The following is a 25,716-nucleotide window of genomic DNA, read 5'->3' on the forward strand; positions in this document are numbered from 1 at the left end:
CATGCTAGGCAACTGCTCTACCACTGAGCCACAACCCCAGCCCTATGCATATATAATTTTTTAAGTACACTAGAATCTGGGAAGAAACATGACGTTAGCACACAACCCCTACTTCCAATTCAATTCGCTCCAAGGGAAGTACACCTTAGTAGTGTTTTTTTTTTTCCCTCCTCAACAATTTCTCTCCCGCCCCCACCCCATACTTTAAATTATTCATTATCCTACTCATAATCTATTCACTGAAAAAAACCTTCTCAACTAATACTAATTCACTAGGACTCCTTTCACCTGTCGGAGTGGCCAATGGGTATTTCTTTGCAAAGAAGGGAGGCGGAGAGGGTCTGGGGCGCCACCACTCCCACCAAGGCAATTAGGTCCCAGGTCCTGGTGCGCTGTACCCAACCAGCCTTAGGAGCAGCCCAGAGTGCTGTAAAGGTCTGATCCTCCCTGCACCGCTCACCCCAACCTCCCAAACAGTGAGAGCAAACTGGGCCCAACCTCTATGCTCCCGTTTAACATACCCTCCTCCTCGCTGTACCCCATTTCGTCCCCCTACTTCCCCGATCTAGCCCGGTGTCTTCACCCAGTTCCAAGTCCCCTTACCCACCGCCCACTCGCAACACACACCCCTCTACGCTTCGGCCCAGTCCCTCGAGCGTTACTACACCCGGGTCCCTCCCCCTGGACTTCCCAGCAGCTCCAGCCCTCCCCGCGTGCCCCGCCGCAGACCCGCGCCCTGTCCCTGAACCCATGGGACCTGGATCCTTCCCCACACGTCACACTAGGGTTCATTTCCCCTAAGACCCGACCCTTCCCTTATCCCTCCACAGGCGCTACCCCCAGCACCCCATTACCTTCGGCCCCGCCCCCCTGAGGTTGTCGAACTCACTGCTCCCGCCGCCGCCGCCGCATCCTAAACCGCCGCGGCTGCTATAGCTACAGGGAGCCAAGGCAACCAGCTCTCGCGACACTTTCTTCAGCTACGGCGAGAACAGTCGAGAAGAGAGTCTCGCAAGAAAGTAAATTAATCAGGCTCGAGAGCGCAAAGTATATCTCGCGATAGTAGTGTTTTAAAATGGCGGACGGACGCAAGGCGCTCCACGGGTTGTCTGGATAGGTTTGGAGGTGGGGCGCGGATGAGGATGAACCCTGAACTGACCAGAAGTCGGAAAACTATTGGAAGCGGAATGGTCTGTTCGGGCGGGTGCAAGTTAGTATGGAGGACTCTGTACTGGCATAACTTTAGGGATATAGCCTTCTTTTTCAAACTTATCAAACTTAGATCAATATCTTTAACGGAAGTTCCGTTTTCCAGGTTTTTTTCGTTCGTCATGGAGAAGTTGGAGATGAAGAAGGCAGGCCAAAAATTGACCTTCCCATCTCCTTATTACCTTCTTGTAAGAGGTTTTCATCCGTTCTTCCCCCACCCTGATTTGTAAAAAGTATTTGGCTTCACAGAAATGTTTGTCCTGATGCCCCGCCTCGCCAACTCAGGAGACCAAAATAGGAAAAATTTTCAATAAAAACCAACATGTAAGAACAGGTTTTTGGCCTAGGATATGGAAGGGAATCATACTGGTGTGTGATTTGTACTTTGCACTCTCTGTTCATGCACACATCCTTATTTAGTTGCTCTCCCAACAGTTAGTTGTAGGACTTTTGATCTCTGCTCAGTCTACTGTAAATAGTCTGAACAGTATCCGACATTTATTTTATTTTAGTTTTTGCTGGAGGATTGAACCCAGGATCCCTACCCCCCCCTCTTTTTTTGGGGGGGAGGTGCTTGGGATTGAACCCAGGAACTTGTGCATGTTAGCAAACTGAGCCAAATCCCCAGCTACCCTTTTTTTATTAACACTTTTTTTTTTTTTTTTTTGCTGGGGGGATACTGACTTGCTAAATTGTCCAGGCTGGCCTCAAATTTGTGATCCTCCTACCTCTGCCTTCCAAGTAGCTGTAAATTACAGGCATGCGCAGTAATGCCTCGGAAGATGGATTTTAAAGAAAGCTAGTCAACAAGGAAGAGTGAAATCAGCTGGATTAGGAGGTTGACTAAGGGAATAGAAATTATTATTTTTATATATATATATTTTTGTTATATCTTTATTTTCATGTGGTGCTGAGAAACGATCCCAGTGCCTCACACGTGCAAGGCAAGCGCTCTACTACTGAGCTACAGCCCCAGCCCAGGGAATAGAAATTTTTAAAAAGGTGAATTCAATTTCACCTCTTAAATCTCCTGAATAGCTCTCATGAGATTCTTCACTCTAGACCAGTAGAAATATATGGCTGTCCAGTAGAAATATATGGCGAGCCACGTTGTGTAATTTAAGATTTCCAGCTGCCACATTTTTTAACAGATGAAGTTAATTTTAGTAATATATTTAATCCAACACATTCAAAATGACATTTCAATAGGTGATATTGAGAATTTTTTTTAAGTAGAACAGCACATCTAAATTTGGACTGGGAACATTCCAAGAGCTCAATAGTCCCATGTAGCTAATGACTACAGTATTAAAAAGCCGCAGACCTAATCTCTACTCTAGAATAATGAATGAGCAGTCTACCTTACTGACAAAGGTGGTGTCATGGGCATGTGGTTTATGAAAGCCACCCTTGAGGTTGTTAACTTAAGTGGCTGCAGAGGCTAGGCAAGTAATAATAAAACATTGTCTTATGTAAAACAGTAGTAGTGAGTAATAGGACCAACTGGAGACCATGAGACCTTGACCATCTAAAAGGGCTAATTTGCGGTGTTGCTCTGTGTAAGAATGCTTGTCTAGCATGTTCAGGGTTTGATCCCCAGCACCACAAAAAATAGTAAGTTATAATTTTTTTAAAAATTCACTGGGTTTGGTGACGCACGCCTGTAATCCCAGAGGCTTGGGAATCTGAAGCAGGAAGATGGTGAATTCAGAGCCAGCCTAAGCAATTTACCAGGCTCTAAACAACTAAGCAAGATCCTGTTTCTAAATAAAATATAAAAGGGGTTGGGGTTATGGCTCAGTGGTTAAGCGCCCCTGAGTTCAATGCTGGGTACCATAAAAATAAATAAAGGGAGTACCTCTCCTGAGTTTTTTTTGTTTTGTTTGTGGTACTAGGGATTGAACCTAGGAGCACTCTACCACTGAGCTACATCCCTAACCCTTTTTATTTTATTTAGAGACAGGGTCTCACTAACATTGAGGCTGGCCCTGAACTTGTGATCCTCCTGCCTCAGCTTCCCAAATTGCTGGGATTAGAGGCGTGCACCACCACACAGGACAGAATAATGCAGTTTTAAAACTTGTGAATTATTTCTGAAATTTTCCATTTAATAATTTTGGGCCATAAATGTACCTGGAATATATCTATATCTCTTTGCCTGGAAATGCCAGTGTAATTAACATTGACAACCAATGAGAAATGGAATTTGGTGGCTAAATAATCTCACTTCTCACACTCTAAATGAGGTAATTCTGAGGTAGTATGTCTCATGATTTTCTAGCACATAAGTATTACCTGGAGAGAATAAGACACAGATTCTTGTGCCCAAGATTTTGCATTTCTAATAAAACTCCTAGGAGATATTAATCCTAACAACCCATGGACCATTCTTTTAATAGCATTTCCTATAGAATTCAGCCCCCTTGCCCAAAGCGCCCTTTATTGGCTTTCTTCCTCACTCTTTTGTATGGTTTGTTTTTCTGGGACACAGTCCAAATGAACTACTTGTATCCATATCTTCGTTTCAGAATCTGGGGAAAAATCCAAACTATGAAAACCCTCTCTTTAGGAAAATCCACATAGAGTTTGTATATGAGTTTAGAGGATGTATGTATCCCCCAAAATTCATTAAGTTGTAAATGAAGGTGACAAGGGTAAATGTCATGTGACCAAAGCTCACTAAAATTTGATCCATCTCCTGTGAAGTCTGACAATTTAGTAACAGCTCATGGAATTAGCTGAATTCAACCAGCTTTCCTTAGAAATTATTTCCCAGGGCTAAGGATGTAGCTCAATGGTACAGCACTCGCCAAATTTGTGAAACCCTAGGTTCAATTCCATCACCAAAAAAAAAAAAAAAAAGTTCCCAGACCTTACTGTCATCTCATTATCCTTCCTTCCTGGTTTGTATCATTCCATCATTCTTATTTTGTGGAACACAGGACAAATCTGGGACTCAAGAGACCCCAGGTTTGAAATCAATATAAAGAGCATTGTCAGCCATTCCTGTTGAGCTCTCAGGATTTCTTTCCAATCATAGTGCTTTCTGGGCACCATTTTGGTGCTATTGTAATCCTCAGATCTTTTCTTGTTATGTTCACACAAAGCCAGGTATAGTATAACTGCAGCTTGCCACTGGAGCTTCAGCAGTGCAGTTGGTTAGCACAAGGTACTGCATCTGGTTTCTCCCACTCCCTTCTGGATTCCACATGGTGCTTTATTCTATTTCATCCCTTTGGGAATCTGTAACGTATGTATTCCTAAATTCACATATTCTAGTTCTGTGATAATCAAAGTAACTCTTACATCTTCCTTAGCTTCCCATTTTCCTTTCCTGATTTGCTCATTTTGCAGCTTCTAATTGGCTACACCGAGAGCTAACACCAGTATTACACCTGTTTCCTAATCACTGTGCTTTGCCCACATATAGGCCAGCACATGTATTTGTTTATGATTATTTGTCTCATGAACTATTGAGTAAGTATAACTTCGTATATACCTATGAATGTGGTTTTGTGGGTGTGGATATATAAGCAGCCAGAGCTCAGGTCCAGTCTAAATAATGAGTGTTTGGTATTTGGCTTTAATTGATCTTTGTGCATTGTCAGCCTCAACTTTCATCTGCCCTCAAATATCAGAGGAAGAATAAATTCAGTTCCTTGAAGTTTATTGACTGTTACTGGTAGCAGAGCAAATTTCATAAAAGAGCAGGTTTCATGTGGAGGAGTGAAAGGGGAGCTCTGAGTTGGTGAGGAAGGATATTGGGATGGGGACTTAGAGTAAAAGATAGAAAGACAGATCTCTCCCACCTTTCCCTCTCCATTCCCACAAGAATACAGTATTAACAGTGGGGGCATCCTGATCAGTATTCCCTCTCCAAATTGGAACCACAGAGGGGAAACTCGATACAAATTAGAAAACACCTCATAGCTCATCTGTTTCTCCATCCAAGGGGATGCCAATATCCACGTTGTAGTCAGCAGGCTCCCCAGAGCTCAGCCAGGGAATAGGGGTTCGGTTGAAAGAAGGCCTGTTGGAGAGGTTCTGGTTGTAAAGGACCAGGGGTTCACTCAGCAGAGGCCCCAGGTCAAACTTGGGCATCTGGAAGGTCATACGTTTGGAGGCCTTTTCATATCCACCATAGGGCATTGCTGTCCTGAGAAGGGGACATATTATTCGATTAAGGATCAGAATAAAAGAAACAGAACCTTGTCAATCAGTTTGAAGGAAGGGGAAGTTCCTAAATTCTGTTTTTCTGAGATGCTTCTTTACCTCTTATCCTTCTTCTCCCTTAGTACCGTATTTCCCCTTCCTGGTTTGCTTGTTTTCCCAAAGTTAATAATGTGAAAAGGAGTGCAGTGGGTATGAGACTAGATAGAGTCTCATAAACAGTCATGACCCAGACTAGCATTTCAGAGAAAGTACCCCAAACACTACAGACCCAAGGATCTGAGATCACCTTAAATTAAAATGTAGAGACCCTACCAACTTTACCTTTACCCCACCCCCAACCCAGGTGAATAGGGGATGGCCTAGCTGAAAGGAATTAACAACCAAATGCAAAATCACTTCTCTAGGCCTTTCCTAATCTGCTTTGACATAGATCTTCTAGGCATAGTTTAGAGAAGCCTAATTAAAAAAAGAAAGAAAGATACTTAGAACCTTACCATAGCAGGATATGAGAAAATAAAATCATACTACAGGGAGAATAATGGCATCCACACCTTGAATGAAAGGGGACCTAAAGAGGCTTCCAACCACATATTATATATAATTTCCATTTTACATTAAAAGCAACAAGGAGCTGGGTGTGGTGGCACACACCTGTAATCCCAGCGGCTTGGAGGCTGAGGCAGGAGGATAATTATTAATCCAAAGCCAGCCTGAGAATTTATCGAGACCCTAAGCAACTTAGTGAGACCCTGTCTCAAAATAAAACATTACAAGGGTTGGTGGTGTGACTCAGTGGTTAGGCGCCCCCTGGGTTCAGTCCTTAGTACCAAAAAAAAAAAAGCAACAAGGCTCAGAAGTAGGGTGATTATTCCATGCCCAAACAGCTAAGTAAGCTAAAAACCAAAATTCAAATTCTGACTTCCAGCAAATTTTTCCTTTATCACACTCTTATGATGAAGCTGAGCTGGAGTTAAAAGAGCAAGGACTTTCCATTAAGACTCCCTTAGTCCTGTCATCTTTCCACAGCCTCCTTCTGAAACATTTGAAATACAGTAACATGCTTACTAAGGAATACAGTGCCACCACTAGTATGCATCTGGTTCCTTCCCCATCATCTCACCTGTTGAAGGACTTGTATTTGGGGAGTTCAGCTTTGGCCCCATAGGCCAACAGGTCAATGCCAAGTTCCACTTTTTGCTGGGGGTCAACCCCCATGGCTCGCTCCCATGGGGAAATGTAGGTCTTAAACACAGTGATATGTTTTCCTTCTCCACCTGCTTGGTCTCCTGGTAACCATAGGAGAGAGAAGTCAAATAATAGCTATTAGTTAGTAGCTAATGAAAGTTAATCCCACACCCTTACACTAGGGAAATTGTTGAGGCCAGGTACCAAAAATATAATATCCCGCCAATTGTTTCAGTTTTACAGTAACCCAGAAAGGTGACTCAAAGACAAGGCTTCTCTGAGTAGAATATATATATATATATATATATATATATATATATATATATATATATATATATATATATCTTTTCTGGATGCCTCCTGTGTTCATGACATCTCAGTTTATCTCCCCCTGCTCCCCATTCCCAGGATAGACCTCATCCCTGCAGACAACTCTGCTCTAGAGAACAGATACATTATTTTTGGATGTGAGTACTTGCCTGATCCTGTCTCTCCAACCCCTGCTGTGCCGGCAGCTCCTTCTCTGCCAGCCTGGCCCCCAGGACCACTTGTACCCCCAGCTCCAGACCCAGAGCCCTCATGATGATGATGATGGTCAGAACCATATTGTCCAGCAGAGCCACTGCCCCCTGCCTGGCCACCACCACTGCCCTTGCTGTAGGAGAATCCCTGACCAGCTGTGCCCAGCTGTCCCCCCACTGTAGGAAGGAACTTCTGGAAGTGATCCTGAAAAGAAACAATAAAGTGAGGGGAAGGTTAGAAATGGATATGGAAAATATACAAAGACAAATGTGTATATACCAAAGGAGAAGGTGATCAGAGATAAGAGCCAAACTGAAGACCATGAATCCTCTGAGATTCCAGATCTCCTCAACCCCATAAATGGATAGTGGATAATCTGACTGAGAGGAATTAAACTTTTCTTTAGAGGTGGGATCTCAGGCTGTGGATATAGCTTAGTTGGTAGACTGCCTTTCATGCTAAAGGCCCTGGGTTCTAATCCCCAGCACCACACACAAACAAACACCTCCTTTGACACAGAGCCCCCTTCTATTGTTTCCTGCCCTTCTTGAATTAAGCTTCTTGTACTAGCTCTAGGTAGTCTGGCTTCTGTCTCCATCACTGCTGAAATGTCTCTTTAAAAAAAAAAAAAAAGAGGTAGAATCCCCTGGTTAGCCCAGTTTCCCTAATTACACCCTTAGGGTGGGGGCAGCTCATTCTGAGAGGACATGGCTGCAAAGGGGAACACAGTCTTAATTTAAAGAACTAGTGAAATCTCTGCCCCCTCCTTCCTCATCTTTCTATTCCTCTCTCCACTTGGTGCCTGTGAAAGCAGAGCTTTCCTTTTTTTTTTTTTTTTTTTTTAACTCAAGGATGCTCATCACTGGGCTGGGGATGTGGCTCAAGCGGTAGCGCGCTCGCCTGGCATGGGTGCAGCCCGGGTTCGATCCTCAGCACCACATACAAACAAAGATGTTGTGTCCACCGAAAACTGAAAAATGAATATTTAAAAAAAAAATTCTCTCTCTCTCTCTCTCTCTCTTTAAAAAAAAAAAAAAAAAAAAGGAGGGCTGGGGATGTAGCTCAAGTGGTAGCGCGCTCGCCTGGCATGCGTGCGGCCCGGGTTCGATCCTCAGCACCACATACCAACAAAGATGTGTCCGCCGAGAACTGAAAAATAAATATTAAAAAAACTCTCTCTCTTTCTCTCTCTCTCTCTCTCAAAATAAATAAAAATAAATAAAAGGGTCTTCCTAAGTTGCTGAGGCTAGCCTCAAATTTAAAAAAAAAAAAAAAGGATGCTCATCACTGAGCTACACCCCCAGCCCCCATTTTCTTTATTTTATTTTGAAATAAAATATAAGTTGCGTAGGGCCTCACTAAATTGCTGAGCTGGCCTGGAACTTTGCACTCTCCCTGCCTCAACCTCCCCAGTTAAAAAGATTGCAGGCATGTACCGCCACACTCAGCTGGAGCACAACTTTCTGACAGTGAAACTGTACCAAGTGAAGTAGGGTGGCTAAAAGAGCAATACTGGATTCAGTCCTGAAACCTAAAAATAACCCTGCCAACTTCTTGAAGAGTCTCTCCTGGCCATTTTACCAAGTATTCCCCTATGCTCCACCCAGTGTAACCAGACCCAGTAGAGGGGAGGGGTTTTGGCCTCCTAAAGTTAGATATGACAGGCTCAGCGCTTTTACTGGGTTCCTATGTAAGGGCCAATGACGGACATTCCTACCCTGGCCCCATAGGCATCTATTTCCACTCTCCTGCAGTCACCTAGAGAAGGTGGAAGAAAAAGAAAGAAAATGGAGAATGTACCCTCTTTCTCAGCCATAATACCCTGGACCTTGCCCCTCTCCAATCCCTGCTTCTTTTTAGTTGGAGAAGAAGCTTAACTAGAAAATGTAGGATTTTTTTTAACCTTTATTTTATTTGTTTATTTTTATGTTGTGCTGGGGATCAAACCCAGTGCATCATGCATGCTAGGCATGTGCTCTACCACTGAGCCACAATCCTGGCCCCCCCCCCCTTTTTTTTTAATACTATGGATTGAACCCAGGTGGATTTACCACTGAGATATTATTTTTTTGTTTTGTGACACGGTCTTGCTAAGTTGCTTAGGGCCTTGCTAAATTGCTGAGGTTGACTTTGAATTTGCCATCCTCTTTCATCAGCCTCCTGAGTCATTGAGATTATAGGTGTATACTACCACACCCTGCCAAAAATGTAGGATATTGAAGAAAGATGATTTCAGTCACCACAGCTTGGGGTCCTTAGGGAAAATTTAACCCTAACCCTTTAATAAAAGATGACTAAAGAAGGAGATGGCTGTAAAACTCATCTAACTATTTCTAAGGTTGCCAGATTTAACAAATAGAATTACAGGAAACCACTTAAATTTGAAGCTCAGATGCACAACAAATAATTTTTCAGTATAAATATATCCTAAATATTTCATGGAGCATGCTTATACTAAGAAATTATTCATGTGTCTATGAAATTCAAACTTAAATGTGTATCTTATATTTTTATTTTGCTTGTATATTCCAAATGTTCTAGGGGATTTTCTTTTGAGGGGGGCACCAGATGTTGAATTCAAGGGCACTTGACCACGAAGCCACATTCCCAGCCCTATTTTGTATCTTATTTAGATACAGGGTCTCACTAAGTTGCTTAGTACCTCACTTTTGCAGAGGCTGGCTTTGAACTTGAGATCCTCCTGCCTCAGTCTACTGAGATGCTGAGATTACAGGTGTATGACACCTCGCCGGGCAGGGAGATGTATTTATAGAAAAACAATATTCATTATATAACTCAAAGATCAAATTTAACTGGGTATACCATTTTGGGTTTTTTTATTTGGTTAGGTTTTGCTTTTTTTGTTTGTTGGGTCTTTTCGGTTTTTTTGTTTGTTTGGTGCTGGAGACTGAACCCAAAGCCTTGCACATCTAAGCACTGAGTTATACTCTCAGCCCTATTATTCTGTATTTTTAATTTTTCATTTATTCTTTTGTCCCAAATATTGCCAGGGACATACTTTACTAAAAAAAAAAAGATAAAAATTAAAATAAATCATTGTGAATCTTTTTTTTTTTTTTTTTTTTTAATATTTATTTTTTAGTTCTCGGCGGACACAACATCTTTGTTGGTATGTGGTGCTGAGGATCGAACCCGGGCCGCACGCATGCCAGGCGAGCGCGCTACCGCTTGAGCCACATCCCCAGCCCCCATTGTGAATCTTAACCTCAAAATACAGGACTGGCATTCTGTGTTTTATCTGATAACTATTTTGATACTTACCCATACTGGGAAGGAATATTTTACCTGAGGGTGTGGTGTTCTCCATCCCTTACTGACTCTAAGATGGAGACTTGAGTTTCAGAGATGAACTATAATTCACTTTAGAGTTACTGGGGACTCAATATATCTGGGGCTTAATGAACTTATACATTTTAAGGAAGAAGAGGTTGAGGTGCCTACCACCAACAAGCTGTTAGAAAAGATACTAGGCTTGGGGGGCTGGGATTGTGGCTCAGCAGTAGAGCGCTCGCCTAGCACAGGCAGGACCTGGGTTCGATCCTCAGCACCACATAAAAATAAAGGCATTGTGTTGTGTCCATCTACACCTAAAAAATGTTTTTTTTTTAAAAAAAGACAAGATACTAGACTTTCAGAAAGTGTTTACGATTCCGAACTTACCATTGAGCTATCAGAGAAAACATCAGGATGGTTTTCATAGATAAATTTTTCCACCCGCATCTGTCGCAGTTTGAACATCTTAGAGCCTCGATTGGTGAGCAGTGACAGCTCCTCCAACATCACATCCCTTGGGACGCTGATCTTCTTGCCCAGGTTCAGGCCTGAGCTCTCCTGTCCACCTTTCAGGGAGGTGGGGAGAAAGAGGCAAGAGAAAGAGGCAAGAAAAAGAGGAAAAGTAGAGTTTCCTGGACTCAGAATGCAGACCTTGTCCACAACTAGCGTCCTATTAGAAACCCTTTAGAGGACTGGATGTTGCCTGTGATGTCTGAACAAGGTCTGTCTAGTATATAAGAGATTTTTATTTCCTGGGTTTGAAGTTGGAGTACTGGGAGACAGTGGAAATACTAGAGTAGAGAGGTAAACAGGGTTAAAAGTGGCACAGGCTTGGGACAAAAGGTATAAAAGAACATCATAGATAGAGCTACTGAAGAAATTGTGGCATGAGAGAAAGTTGATAGGCTAATCCTATGTGGAATTGGCCACATATAACCACATACTTTTGTTTTAAGTTCTTTCCCTTTTCTTCTTCTTAGTGGACTCTTTGACTTCAAAGAGCCTCTAGTTATCAGAAGAACTCGAAGAAGGAGGAGGAGGAGAAGGAGAAGTGAAGGAGGGGGAAGAGGAGGAGGAAGGGAAGGGGAGGAGGAGAAAGGACAAGAAGAAAAGGAAGAAGAAGAAGGAGCTCTTCACATCCATGCACTCATGTTTATTCCCAGGAAACATACTTGTGCAATTTCCCATTTTAAATGTTAAACCAGTTCCCTAGCTCTGTGGAAAGATATAAGGAAATTAACCATATACTGGAACCTTAGCCTGTGTCAATCTCCATCATAGTTTCTTCCTCAAACATACCTCACTGACCATAGATCCTATGGTCCTGGAACTGAGCTGGCTAATATGGCAGGATATTGTCCCAGATTATAAGGTGAAAAGGATGGAAGGGTGAGTAGTCAATGTTGAATTCTGCCTGCCCTTTTTACTTCTCCTCTCATACCCGTACCCCTCACCCTGGAATTGCTCTCGTTTGTTCACCCCAACACATTTATAACTTTATGTTATTTGTTGGATTGGTGGGTTAGGGATGCTTTTAATAAGAAGTCCCACATGAGGGAGCTGCAAACATGCCTACCTCCAGTGAGTTCCATGATCAGCTTGCTGGATTTCCTCTTCTTGTTGGGGGCTGGGGTTCCTGAGAGCGGCATTTTGGAGGTATATTCTACCTGGATAGGGTAGGAATAGGGTTTAGAGGATTTACAGGAACTGGGAAAAGTGTTTATAGTAGAGCAATATTTCTTAACCTGAGAAGGCTTAAGGGGAAAATTTCCTCAGGTTTTCAAAGAAATATGTATTTCCCCAAAAGATGAAAATCCACTGTCTTAGGGGTTCTGTTTTCTTCGGAAACAGAGTCGGAAACAGAGATGTACCCTGTCCTTACCTTCTACCAACCTCTTATGGGCTATTTTACATAGAAATATTTTATAAGAAACATAGCTGAGGGAAAGGGATGTTTAAAAGAAAACAAGAACAACTCACACAGGACAGTGCACCCAAGTTTCATGGGTTTGGTGTGATTTGAAGTTTTTACTTGTATTGGGATATCAAGACTGGGGTTGATTTCAGGCTCTGGTCTCTCCTCAGTCTTCCTCCAAGTCCCAAGGGGGTGGAGAAATGTTCTGCCAGGGTTCAGGATATTCAGCCAAAAATATTCTCCATAGGAAGGAGAGGTTGTTGCTTCTCCAATGGGCCAGCTGGAACATGGCCTGAGAGGTCATGGCTGTGCTCCCTGCTGCTACAGTCACTCATGCCCCAGACCCCAGAGCTCAAATGGGTTTGGGGAACCAAGGAGCATTTGAACCATGTCACAAGTCAGTCAATACCATAACAGTAGAGAATTGAGGGAGGACAAGAACATAGTAATAGGATCTGGCCATGGTTGGGGACAAGCTGGGAAAAGATAGAGACTCCAGCCCCTCCTTAACAGCAGTTGGCATGCAGAGACATGCTGAGTCTTCTGCTGAGTCTTGTCTCACAAACACATCCACAATTCTACTATCTTATTGGGGCCTCAGAACCCCTACCCATTCATCAAATGCCTCCCTGCAACTTTCTGGGCTCTTCTCTTTCCAGCTCTTTGGTTTCCCCTGGACAGCTGGGAGCTAAGCATAATAGGAGGGGAAAGGGCTACTACCCAAGGGTCAAGAATCACAATTGCAGACACAGAAGTTAACCAAGTGAGCTCCCGCTCCTTAAGTCATAGCACACTTACCGGCTGCTTAGTTGGTGATCAGCTCTCCCTGGGGTTCAGCAGCTTTGGAGGACCCAGCTGCTGTGACCGGAGAACCGAGCTGGGCAGGCGTGGGGGCAGCACTGGCAGTGGGGGAGGGAGGATGGTTATTAATAGAGATGATGAGTGCAAGCAGCTCAAATGGCACAGGGGGTACTGAGACCCTGGAACCAAGATCCCGCCCTCCTTGCCCAGAGGCTCAAGAAGGGGAGAATGGCCTTTGGGATACTCCCACTGAGCTGACTGAGCTAGGAATCAATCTCCCTAGGGGTTCCCCTTTGCACCTAGAGTCTGAAATCCAAAGAAGCATTCAGGGAGAAATTGAAGATAGAGGAAGAGGAAAAGGGAAGTTAAATTCAGAGTAGAAGAAAGAGAACCTAGAAAATGTGCCCTGCAGTCACTCAGAGCCGCTCCAGGCCAAAGCTGGAGGGGCCTGTGGGTATATTTAGAAGTAGGAAAGATTAAGGCATTATATTTGAAGACAGGATGGATGTCTTCATAATTGAACTTCTTTTTAAAAATACCTAGGTTTTTTTTTCCTCTGAGAGAGCAAATTAATGAAATGCAGTGCAGTAAGGGATGTGTGGGGAAGACCACCAATTCTTCTGACTCTTCACTCCCTTTTCTTTCCTCTTACACTCTGGAAGTTCTAAGAATAGGTGGACACCACAATCTGTGTTTTGGTTCCTGTTTGCTGCTGGGGTGCTCCGTTCAGCCTGCTGTGTAGGATAGATGTTATCTCCCTGAGAAGGTCTTGTAGGCTTCTGACCTGCCCATGCCTTGCTCTCCAAGGTTCCTACTTTGGATTTCTTCAAAGAGAAACACACACTCTATATAAGATCTGGACTATCCCATTTGTACTGTTCTAAAGAAGCCTCTTGGCAAAGGTACAAGCTTGAGTGCCCCTTTGGAGGAAGGCTATCATTTGTACAGCACCTTCCTCAGTAGCTACAGAAACATTTTGGATCTTTCTCCAACTTCTTTTCAGGGTCTAGGACCAGATGCTACATTCCTGCAGCCACCACTATTGCACTATTACAGCTGCCTCAGGATTTTTTTTTTTTTTTTTTTGTATTAGGGATTGAGCTCTGAGCTAGGGAAACTCAACCACTGAGTCACATCCCCAGCCCCATTTTGTATTTTATTTTGAGACAGGATCTCACTGAGTTGCTTCGCGCCTCACTATTGCTGAGAATGCCTTTTGGACTTGAGATTCTCCTGCCTCAGCCTTTGAGCTGCTGGGATTACAGGCATAAGCCACTGTGCCCAGCAGGAAATGGTTTTTGAAGTTTACAGAATATACTCCTGTCCCTCTAGGACGTCTCCACTTTTCCTGTTCGTACCCTCCTTCCATCCTATACTTTCCAGGTTCAGGATAGGGGCTCAAAGTTCCCCCACCTACTACCACATTGGTTTCTGTCCAGACTAGCTATGCTTCCAGATCCTTCATCTTTAGTCCTCCTTCTCTGTTCCTTCCCAACACAAGGAAGCAACTTAGAAGAAGAAACACAAGTAGTAAAAGGTGATTTCATCATCACCTCTAAAAAATAAACTCAAAGTTTAATGTCGTATGATTCAATATCTAGAACTACTTTAGTGGGTGAAGACAGGCTATTTAGCCCTATGGTCTCTGGTGTTTGCAAACATCTAGTTATTGGCACAAATATGCCCTCTGCTGGTTAATTGGAGCAATGGCACTTTCCTTCTCAGTCTCTCCGGATTCTGATGCCTTCCCTTCTCTATTAGCCTCAATCCACTCCTCCAACTTTCTTTCTTCAGTCTCCCTTCTCATTCATTACCATTCCTTCATTTATCTCATATAAATCTTTCACCTTTTACTATCCCTTCATTTAATTCCCAGCGAATGTTTAACATGGATGTTTCCTATAAGTAGGAAATGTTGATGGCAAACTTCTTGCAATTTCCTTGCCTGAAAAGGAGCAGTAGAAGGAGAGGAGGAGAAATCTGATGGAGACTGCACCGAGAAGAAATAAAGAGGAGAGGTGGAGGTGCTTAAATCAAAGAAGGATATATTTGATAGGAGTGAAAGACTAGGGAATGAAGGGCAAAGGACTGAAAAATGGAGGGCAGGATTGGAAATAGAAATCTGAAATTGAATTAGAGGAATGGGTCAGAGGCGGTCAAGGTGGGGTCAGGATTTGTGTATAAAATCAGAAGAGATGACAGCAATAGAAAGTATGGGGCATAAGTTTATTCTTGTGCTCAAACCAAAGGACTGTGACTCACACCCTGTAGGTAAAGGAAATGATCATTTTCCAGATCAAACAGCAAACGTGGCTGGTGGTAGTCTTGGTGAGAGGCGAATCCATACTCTTCTAGGATCGGAAATTAGGAACTAAAGCTGAAAAGGAACACAAGCTAGGAATGGAGTAGGACTGAAAAGAGGTTTTGGTTCTGGGTATTTCCCTGTTCTTTCCCAGATAGTCATGACATGCTGCAGAAGACAAACTGAAGGATAGATTCATGGGAGATAGCATGGACACAAACTCTTCTTTCAACATTCAGCACACACCCTCATGCTTCCCTCTCACTATCATCCCACATCCCACAACCCACTTCACTTTAACAAATACGTTCTTTTTCCTCAAAATTTTTCTCAGTCCCCCTCTTGCTCACAGTTGGCTTCTTGTGGGGTTTCTCTGCCAAGACTGCCCTCTCCATGCTTCTCTCTGGCTCGATCACTTTCACTCATTTCTGCTCTGCAACTGGTTTCTATCTCATTCTCCCCAGCCCTTCTTTCTGTTTTAGGCTTATGAAACAATGAAGACAATAATTTGTTCATTCTTAGAGGAAATTCTCCCTCTTTCTCTCTTTTACTTCCTGAATACTGAATTGCTCATCATGGACCTCTAATTGCTAATTTTGTGAAATGCAGTGAAACAGAAGAATTCTTAGTTCTATTCCTGGTCTACCTTAGCCTATGAAAATTGTCCCAATCCTTCAGTCTTGTCATACTCCATTAGTTTCACAAGATGTAGCACCTGCTACAGATGCTAAGGAATTATTCTTCAGTGTAGCTCTTTCTCCCTGCTAGATTCCATGTAGGGATATCTGACCCTTCTGTCAGCACAAGGAAAAGACCCAGATAAGGTCTTTATTTAGACCTCCCCTCTTACTTTTGTCTCAGAAGAGCACATCTGTGGCATATCTGATCACTTGCCAGGTCAGATCCTGATCACACACACGTGCACATACTGGCATACACACACACATACCTAGGAATATGCCAGATAACCTTGAGAAAGCAGAATGAAAACTGGTAGTGGGTAGACAAACATGGGTCAATTCAGTCCCTTGGCTGACTGTTAGTGGGGAGCTCCTTGCCTGAGGTCCCAGTGTTACTTACATTCTGTGTGCTTCTCACTGAACATTAAAATGAGACCCACAGAGGAAGCACAAATGTAAAGAAATAGAGACCTCTGGAGGCACATGGATAGAGAGACCAGGAGATAAAGAGAGCTCCAGGCAAGTAAATACAGAGACAAGGAGAAACAAAGATACCAAAGCAGAGATAATAGGTTGGAAAGCAGCAGGGAGATGGGAAAGTCAGGATGAAGCTAGGGATGGGACACTTAACTCCAAAACTATTTCTGGTTGGAGGGAATTTAACCTCCTGATGCTTGAGGGTATGATAGGGCAGGAGAAGTCACTTCAGAGACTGGATGTTCCACTTCTCCATGGTCCTGGGACCTATTTCTGGCTCATTGGTGCCCTGCTCCAGGTTTCCACACATGAGCCTGTAATCCTGTTCTGATGGCCGAGAATCTGGGCCTGGCCACCTGGAAACTACAGGAGCTAGGGGTGGTCCCAAGACTCCTAGGAGATTCTGGAGGAAGAATTGGGCTAGAAACAGAGGCTGAGGCCAGCTCTGCTCTCCAGATGGGCTCATCCAGTGTAGTGGCTGCTCGAGGGGCAAGCACAGTGGGAGCCAAGGGCTCTGCAGTGGGCTGGGGTGCCGGAGTGGAAAATCGGCGGATTTCCTGGACTCGAACAGTTTTGGGGGTCCCTGAGGAGGTGGGGCCAGGAGTTGGAGGAACCTCATCAAAACAGAACATGGCAGATTTAAGCTGGTAGGGCTGATGTCGCATGAAATCCAGAGCCTTGATGCCCTGTTTGGGGGTTGCCCGAGGCCCCTGAGATTGAGCCTTATTAGGGAGTGTTCGGGCAGCCTGGGGGAAAAAGGGTGAAAGCAGTGGGTTATAAGCAATAGGAGGTGGGGCACGAATGTTAGGTGAATATTTCCATGAAGGGGGCAGCGAGGGGGTAGGAGATGGACTTCTGGGCCGAGGACCAGGGCCAAGACCAGGACCAGGTGTAGCTTCCACTACATACCTGTCGGCCCGGCTCTGCCGCTTGGCAAACAGCTCCCCACCCCTGCCCTGCAGCCTTGGTGGCTCAGGGATTGAAGCTGGAGGGGTCGCCCCATTCACTAGCCCATCAAGGAGCCCTCGAGATGCCGGTTTCGGAGCAACTGGGGGTGGAGTTTTAGGAGCCATGGGGGGTGGGGTCTTGGGAGCTATTGGAGCCGGAATTTTAGGTGTCACGTGAGGCAGGGTCTTGTAACTGCTGCCCCCTGGTGGCTGCATGAAATTACAGGCTTCAGCTCCGAGGCTCAAAGCGTCCTCCTCGGGACCAGATTCAGCACCGCCGGTCCGGGGTTTTTCATCCAAGTTCTGTACCAGGGATAGCAACTCCGGGTTGGGCGAGTTCTTCGTCTCCTGGTTTCCTGGCCGGAACATCTGTTTCCGGGTCCCGCGGCGCCGGGCCTCCTGCAGGATGCCGGTGCGGGCAGCTGGCACAGAGATGCGCTGCTCCCGAGCGCTGGGGGGCTCAGGGGTCGCGGGGCCTGGAGTCGGCCCCTCTGAGCGCGCAGAGGGTCGCAGAGGCGACGACAGGAAGATAGAAGCAGTGGAGGTCATGGCACCTGCGCTAGGAGGAGCGGGGGACTCTGGGGCGCCCCCGGGTGTAACAGGCCTACTGGGGGCTGGGATGTACAGGGAACTGGTAGCCGTCACAGGGCCCGAGGAGCGTGGTATGCTGGGGGAACCTGAGGCGGGCGCGAGGCTGGACACCCCTGTGGTGAAGCTGGGCAGAGAAGTGGGCCCCTGTGGAGAGGACGCAAAGGGAGGTGGAGCGGGGCTGAGGCCTCCCAGGCTTTCATTCGCCCTCTTGGGGCCTGAGGGCCTGAAAATAACCGAGGTGGTACCTGGCCTCTGCCCTTGTAAGCCCGGGGTAAAGGGCCTAGCTGACCTGTTAAAGATGCTTGGAGCTGGGGTCGGTGCGCCACCATCTGGAAGAAAAGGTCTAGGGCTGACAACAGGGGCCAGCAAAGGGCTGGGCGGGAGTACAGCAGCTTCTGGGGGAGCACTCTGGGCCCGAGGTGGTGACTGCAGACCCTGTCCATTGAGCGTGGCTGCTGGACCCACACGATCCAGCTCCTTGGTGCTGGAGGCTGCGCGCTGGCGCTGCTGTTCAAAGAGCTGGACCCCTCGGCCAGAGGTCTCACTCAACTGCCCTCCTAGCCCGGGGCCCTGGCCATCGGCTGCTCTTGAACCCACCCTGGCCAGCTCCATGTCCAGATAGGGGCTATCCCAGTCAGACTGATTGGTGAGGCTGCGGGCGTCAGAGAAGGCCTCTTCATCCAGCTCAGACTCGCTTGTTGGGGGGATGCCGTCCTCCTCCTCAGCGCCTGTGCCAGCTGCAGCCCCGAAGCTCACTAGGGTGTACTTCTTTGCTCTTTGCCGTCGTTTCTTAAACATAAGCACCCCCTTGGAGTGAGGGTTGGGAGCTGCAGTTAGCAGGGATGCAATCGTCCTGCATTTGGTCTTGGCCTCCTTCACACTCTTCTCTTGGAGGCTCTCTGCACGTTGCAGTTCTGAGGAGGCCAAGCAGTAGATTGATCAGTGGGGGTTTACAACCTCTTGTATTCTTGCTCCCCAAAGTTTTCACCTCTCATCCCAGCCAGCTCCCTCACAACTCCCACCTCTTGTTTTCACTGGCCAGACCCCACAATGCCTCCTGCCAATCAATGTCCTCTGACTTGGGGACAGAGTGGAGGGTGCAAGGCAAAACCAAGGACAGTTAAAGGAAAGGCAGTCCAGTTGGCTGTCCTGACTGCTGTGACCATACCTCTTCCTCTATTCTGTCCCTGTCTGTCCAGAGATGTTCCCTTATCCACCCCACACACATTCCTCACCTGCCTCCCATTCCTGACTGACATAGGGGGGAGGTGTCACTTTCCATGGCAGAAAAGAAAAAAAGGCAGGTCCCAGAGAGAGAAAAAATGAGAAGGGACAATTTTCCACCACAATAGAGACCATGTTAGGTGGGGTGGGGATTTACACCCTCTTCCCACCTATTACCCCTAGGACCAAGACACACAGGCTTCTTAGCAATGAGATCTTCAGTCAATTCTATCTCCCTCATGTAGTCCATATCGTAAACACTCATAGAAATAACTCCCATCATACACCATTTCAACAAGAATATCTGTCTACCGGAAGTTAGCTGTGAACATACTTTCTCTTATGTATTTTTCTCTCATTCATGTATATTCCAGCTTATAAACTCCTCACATACATATATGCAAATACACACATGCCTATACAAAAATAGTTACTTAAATACATTCACACACAGCACCCTCCAGGTGGCTTTTCTTTCCAGAGTTCCTCCTGCAGAGACCCTGTTACTAACAGAGAGAATTGTAGGTTTGATCTTGGCCCTTCAACTACCAGGGCACTCCTTTGTGCTCCATACCCCTTTCTACTCACAGAGCCAGTAGTTAGTCTCAGATCCAAGAGTCAGGAAAAGCCAGAGTGCTGTTCTCCAAGGCAACCCTCCAAATCTTTAGGATACCTCAAAGGCATCAGGTAAATATATTGTCCTTTTCTCTAAAATGGTGATAGAAATGAAATAGGTTTCTTTGCGGGGAGGTCAAAAATGTCCCCCAATCTCCATGCCTTTGCCAGGCCTTTTAATGTACAGAGTTCAGGCTGCTGCCACCAGGCAGTCACAGAAGGACTATGTGCTAAAGAGAACCAGGGCAGGGCTTTGCATGCCATGTGAGGCCTGGGTAGGTGGAGCTAGGAAATGGGAGAGGCTGTCCCGCTGCTAAGACCTAGCCTTAAACATGGATACTGCCTGGCCTGTGGTCCCCAGTTCCTACTGAAAAATTCTTGAAATTCCATCTACTTTCCACTCACTCAAGATACAAGGTTCTTGGGGTGGGGGTTGTAGCTCAGTGGTAGAGTGCTTGCCTAGAACATGTGAGGTACTGGGTTCAATTCTCAGTACCACATAAAAATAAACAAAATAAAAGTATTGTGCCCTAAAAAAAATTTTAAAAAGACAACAAGTTCTTTTTTTCTTTTCTTTTTTAAGGCACTGTGCAATGAACCCAGGGACAGTCTATCACTGAGCTACACCCTCAGCCCTTTTATTTTATTTTGATTCAGGGTCTCACTAAGTTGCCAAAGCTGACCTCCAACTTGTGATCCTCCTGCCTCAGCCTTCCAAATTGCAGGAATTACAGACGAGTGCCAACATGCCTAGCCACTAATCACCTTTCTAATTAGGGCTTTCATTTCTCTCATGAGCGTCTATAACACTGAATAGTACTGTAGAAAGAATAGGCACTGGAGTCATAGTTCATTTCAGGTTTTGGGTTCTTGGGTGAATTACTTCACCTCATTGAAGTTCAGTTTCCTCATCTGTAAATGAGGATAATAATGGCTACCTCAGAGGGTTGCTATGAGGATTAAACATAGTAATGTAAGTAAATTTAGCACTTAACACAATGCTAAGGTCCACTATGAGTGACCTTAACTCTCAAAGCTTTCTTGACACTAACTGCACATGTGTTCAGATAATTTCTTGTATATATATCTTTTCCCACAGATTCACACATTCATGCCTTCCTATATTCATAATGTACTCCCACCTTTCTCTCTCTCTCTCTTTCTCTCTCTCTCTCTCTCTCACACACACACACTGTTCCTATGACTTTTCTTCAGCTTACGTGGCCATAGACCCCTTTGACATGTGGCCATAACATCAACCCATTCTTAAAAAGGGACAGTGATGCTCTCCTGAGAAAAGAAAGAAGACAGAAAAGAAAAAGAGGATAATATGGGGCTGGGTTTGTGGCTCAGTGGTAGCATGCTGGCCTAGCATGTATGAGACACTAGTTTTGATTCTCAGCACCACATACAAATAAATAAAATAAAAGTCCATCAACAACTAAAAAATATTTTAAAAAACAGAAAAAGGGGATAAGAGAATAAACCTTACTCAAAGTCTATCCTTCTTTAACTATTGAGGCATCACACTCCATTCTAGACACCAGAACTCTCTCAAATGTGAGAGGATAGTACCTGCATAGAACGGGTCTTGGAGCTCAGGAACTGGACCTGGGGATTTGTCACAGCTGGCTTGGATGAGGGGTTCTTGGCTGATGGACTCAAAGGTCTCCATGCCGAGAAAGGCAGTGCTGGCTGGAGCAGGACCAGCTTGATCCATCCCCCACGACTTTTAAAGCCCCTTTGTCTTGTCCCCAGAGCTGGCAGCTGAATGAGCTCACTAAGCTATTTTTGGAGCCTGCCCCCCCCCTTCTCTGGCTGCCCCATAAGTCCTGGTGTGATGGACATGAGCACCTGGCTCCCCTACTCTCCACCCCTCCCACTGGACAATGAGGTCTACTTGATTAAAAATATCCCTGAGCCACTACAGTCTCACCCAGCATGATGAGAAGGGAGGGGACACTAAAATGAGAACTGGGGATAATTATGGGATCCTGGGCATGCATTTGGAATTTCTTTGTGGGATACTGAACACTCTCAGGGATGTCAAACTCTAAATTGTTTTGTCCTTAGCTCCTCAAACTCAGACCCAAAAATACGGAATAGGAATCAGAGTGGTGAAAGGAAGGAAAGAAAGATGAGAATTAGAGGGGAACCCTGAGATTTCAGAGGTGACAAAAAAGGTCTCTGTGGGAGAAGCAAGGGAGGCATAGGACAGGGGAAAATTTCACTTTAGGTCTGGTTCTGCTGCTCACATCAAAAATAGCAAAGAGCCTGAGATAAGTGGGACTGGCTTTTTCTATCCAGGCCTACATTCTTTCCTGAGATAAGGAGCCAAAGATCCCTCCCTCTACCACTTCCTAGGGATCTCATGACCATCTCATAGCCTCTCAGTCCCCAGGAATCCCAATTGAACTTACAAATGTCAAAGGTAATTTTGACACCATGCCTGCAATTAACACTTGTAAGGAGTCCTTATAGCCTTGCCCCAGCTTCCCAATATTTCCCTGTTTGTGTCTGTCCTCTGCCTTCACCCCATCCTGGAAACCAATAAAACAACAGTAACCACCACCAAACCTCTTATCTATTCATGTCTCTTTCCATTTTCTCAGATTATTATGTTCTTAGGTTGACTGAACCACCTGTGTGTGTGTGTGTGTGTGTGTGTATACTGGAGATTGAACCCAGGGTCACTTTTTCACTGAGCTACATCCCCAGCCCTTTTAATTTTTTTTACTTGAGACAAGGTCTTGCTAAATTGCTTAGGCTGGCCTCAAACTTGCAGTCCTCCTGCCTCTGGCTTCTGAGCCACTGATACCTGTACCTTTTGGCTACACTGGTATAAACAGCAAAAGTAATAGGGACCATGAGAATAATTATTCTCCCCTTTCATTTATCACTCTTCTCTACTTGTCCCAGAGACTGCATTGAAGGGGCATGAGATAGGTAGAATGTGTAGATATGGAGATGATTTAGAGATCAGATCCTGGCTAGGAAAAAAAAGGGGGTTCAGGGACTCACTGGCTTGCTTGGCCTTCTGGGTGTAGGTGGTAGTAAGATCTTCTGCCACTGGGTGGGTAACAGGTCCCACCATAGGGATGAGATGAGGGCCAGGCCGGAGTGGACCATGGGGTAACAGCAATGCCTCAGCTGGGGGTGGTTGAAGGGCTGTCCCTTCTTCCCAAGATGGGGAGCTCACACGGCTGTCACCCTGGCTGGGAGGGCCAGTGCTGGCAGGTGCTGGCTCTGCAGGGCTGTCAGACAGGTAGACCTCATCAGGTGGGGCTCCTGGAGGGGTGGGCCTCATGGGGCCTCGGCGGCGGGTCCGGCGGGTCTTCTCCTGGGTGGCAGGACCATCAGCATCACTGTCTGTCTCTCCATAGTAAGCCTCGCTGTCAGGGGGTGAGCGAAGGCTTCCAGGCTGAAGAGGCTGAGGAACCGGAGCACCAGGAGGCTCAGGACTCAGTGGAGATAAGGGTGACAGCACCTGAAGCCCCCCAGGGGATGGAGATCTCACAGGCCCTTCATCTGCTACCCTGAATGGGAAAGATGACAGAACTTGAGAGTCTGTGTAACAGCTAAAGTGATGTGAAAGAAATGGGGGAAGAGAGAAAAGAGAAAGGAGACTAACTATATATAAAGTGAAGATCTAAAGACAAAATGGGAAGCAAATGTGCTTGGAGAGCAGTGAGTAGATATGAGCTTTGAGGAAAATATGATGAGGAAGAGACAGGCCAGAGGTTGAAGTAGATCTATCACTCAAACACCTGCTCGACACTCCATCCTTTAATTGCAGATACATTCAAATACTTTGGGGAGGCATACACAAATGTTTATTCTCTAGCAGGAATGTATGAGCAGAGATAGGTACTTGTTAGTTGCTGAAGCCTGGTCAGTGAGACATAGGGCTAAGAAAGAGAAGGGTATTCCTGGACTAGGGGAAAAGGAAAGGAGGAGTCCATACCGCTGCACAGTGAGGACAAGCTGATTCCCTGAGGCATCGATGAGGCTCATGGCACTGGCATGAGAGAGGCTGGTACAAGAAACTCCATTTATTGCCAAGAGCTGGTCCCTCTCTCGGAGTCCTGCTCTGCCAGCCTGGCTCCGTCTTCGGATCTGAGATGGAGGAAAAATTGTAAATGATGGAGGGCTCCAAAGGGAGAAGAACGAAAGGAAAGCAGGAAGGACCCACATGAGAGGATTTTATTTCGTAAAGTAAGAGGGTGGGGAGTGCATAGAACTGTAGCTGAAGAAGACTATCTAGAGGGAAAATGCAGATTGGTGGGAGTAATACATCATTGATGGGAGGCAGGATAACTACTGAATGAAAGGGGTTTGGAGAAAACCATGTAGAAGAGGTACTAGAAATAGTGGTATATCACCAAGATTTTCCTCCAAGGGCAATAGTTCTTTTCTAGGCCATGGAATCCCAGGTGCCATTACAAATTAAGATTTTAGACTAGTATTCCAGATCAAAGCCAGCTGTAGTGGCACATGCCTGTAATTCCAGAGACTTGAGAAGTTGAGGCAGGAGGATTGCAAGTTTGAGCCCAGTCTCAGCAACTCAGAAGACTTTGTCTCAAAATTAAGAAAATAAATAATAATAATAATAAGTGCTGACGATGTAGCTCAATGACAGAGTGCCCCTGTGTTACATCCCTAGTACTGAAAAAAAAATATTTCAGATCCAGACCAGCTGGATTCTGGGAGATTATGTTTGTGTGTGTGTATGTGTGCACATACATGGCTACCACTTGTTGAGTTCTTACTAAGTTGTTAGGTACTGTGCTGCATGTGTTACTACACTTAATTCTTAGAATGGTTCTATGAAATAGGTACTATTATTATCCATACTTTACAGTTCAGAAAATTAAGTCTGTAGGATGAAACCAAAAGGGTAATGACTTCATCTAAGAGGCCAGATATTGCCAAAACCCTCCCAGAACCTACAAAAGTCTTGTCTAGTGAGAGAAAGGAACTGACTTAGGGAAAGAAGAGCACTGAAGGCATGAGCAGGGCAGGGCAGGGCAGTGCAAGGCAGGGCAAAGCAGGGCAGGGCAAGGCAAGGAAGGGCAGGGCAGGGCTGGGCTGGGTGAGACAATCTCAGCTTGTCACATATCAGTTTAGTCAGAGAGAAATTAGAACCTTCCCTACATTCCTGGAGTTTGGAGTAGAGGGATACACACAGGAGAGCAAGCACTGGATGACCAGACCCCAGCCTCTGCTACCATGGTGCTACAGGAAACTGAAGTAGAGCTTTTATTTTTCTCTACTCTCTGGAAACCAGGAATTCTCTTTTCTAGGAGGTCCCTAGAAGAAGTTTGTGATCAGACACTACTCCCTCTTCCAGACTTGAGCATGCTTCCCTACTTACCTGCCCACCTACCCACAGCCTCTTCTTCACAGCCCCGCTTACCCACCTCCCCATTGGCCGCCACATGATTCTTCCCAAGTCCCCCAGTGTTCCCTTTTCCCTGAAACTGCATTTCAGGGGCTCTACCTTACCTTGGACACCTGTAAGGGTTTCCTCTGTTCGGCCCCACCCTGAAGTCGGAAGCCCCAGGGGGCTCCCCCTGATAGTGTGACCAGCACCTTCTCCTCAGCACCCATCGCTCAGCTTGGCCTATGGCCCCGGTGTTTGGACAGTGTCCCAGGGAGAAAAGTTGAGGCGCTGGTACCCCGTCCGGCCTGCCTGTCCGGCTGTCCTGCTCCTGCTGCCCCAGGCCTCCCCCCCACACCACATACGGCAGGCAGGCAACTTGGCCTTGGGATCAGTACAGT

At 45.6% G+C, this 25,716-nt stretch overlaps 3 protein-coding genes across 7 annotated transcripts in view; all 3 read right to left on the reverse strand.

Annotated features, from left to right (window-relative positions):
• The window catches only part of USP54 (ubiquitin specific peptidase 54), a 133,750-nt gene extending 131,923 nt beyond the window's left edge, over positions 1–1,827 (reverse strand). For 3 of the 4 annotated variants that reach the window (XM_081267810.1, XM_081267820.1, XM_081267819.1), the window contains exon 1: positions 855–1,826. The gene's annotated coding sequence lies outside the window, so the exon portion shown is untranslated. Of the gene's footprint in view, positions 1–854 lie in introns of all 4 variants that reach the window. The other variant, XM_081267818.1, reaches the window with a different exon arrangement.
• Positions 1,828–4,859: 3,032 nt separating this feature from the next.
• MYOZ1 (myozenin 1) lies at positions 4,860–13,203 on the reverse strand. The gene is made up of 6 exons (XM_081267879.1): positions 13,097–13,203; positions 11,960–12,050; positions 10,771–10,949; positions 7,047–7,293; positions 6,503–6,668; positions 4,860–5,365 (listed from the first exon to the last, which is right to left on the reverse strand). The coding sequence occupies exons 2-6, from the start codon at positions 12,030–12,032 to the stop codon at positions 5,134–5,136; spliced, it is 897 nt and encodes a 298-aa protein (XP_081124005.1). The 5' UTR covers positions 12,033–12,050; positions 13,097–13,203; the 3' UTR covers positions 4,860–5,133.
• Positions 13,204–15,306: 2,103 nt separating this feature from the next.
• On the reverse strand, positions 15,307–25,716 carry SYNPO2L (synaptopodin 2 like). Of its 2 annotated transcripts, XM_081267832.1 has the most exons (4): positions 25,441–25,716; positions 23,900–24,051; positions 22,957–23,471; positions 15,307–19,010 (listed from the first exon to the last, which is right to left on the reverse strand). In XM_081267832.1, the coding sequence occupies exons 1-4, from the start codon at positions 25,543–25,545 to the stop codon at positions 16,837–16,839; spliced, it is 2,946 nt and encodes a 981-aa protein (XP_081123958.1). In that variant the 5' UTR covers positions 25,546–25,716; the 3' UTR covers positions 15,307–16,836. The 2 variants fall into 2 exon arrangements, with proteins under 2 accessions (XP_081123958.1, XP_081123959.1); XM_081267833.1 differs by lacking the exons at positions 22,957–23,471; positions 23,900–24,051; positions 25,441–25,716 and adding an exon at positions 21,511–21,672.

This window comes from Spermophilus citellus (genome assembly GCF_964194105.1).
Source record: "Spermophilus citellus genome assembly, chromosome: 15".
Classification (NCBI taxonomy): domain Eukaryota; kingdom Metazoa; phylum Chordata; class Mammalia; order Rodentia; family Sciuridae; genus Spermophilus; species Spermophilus citellus.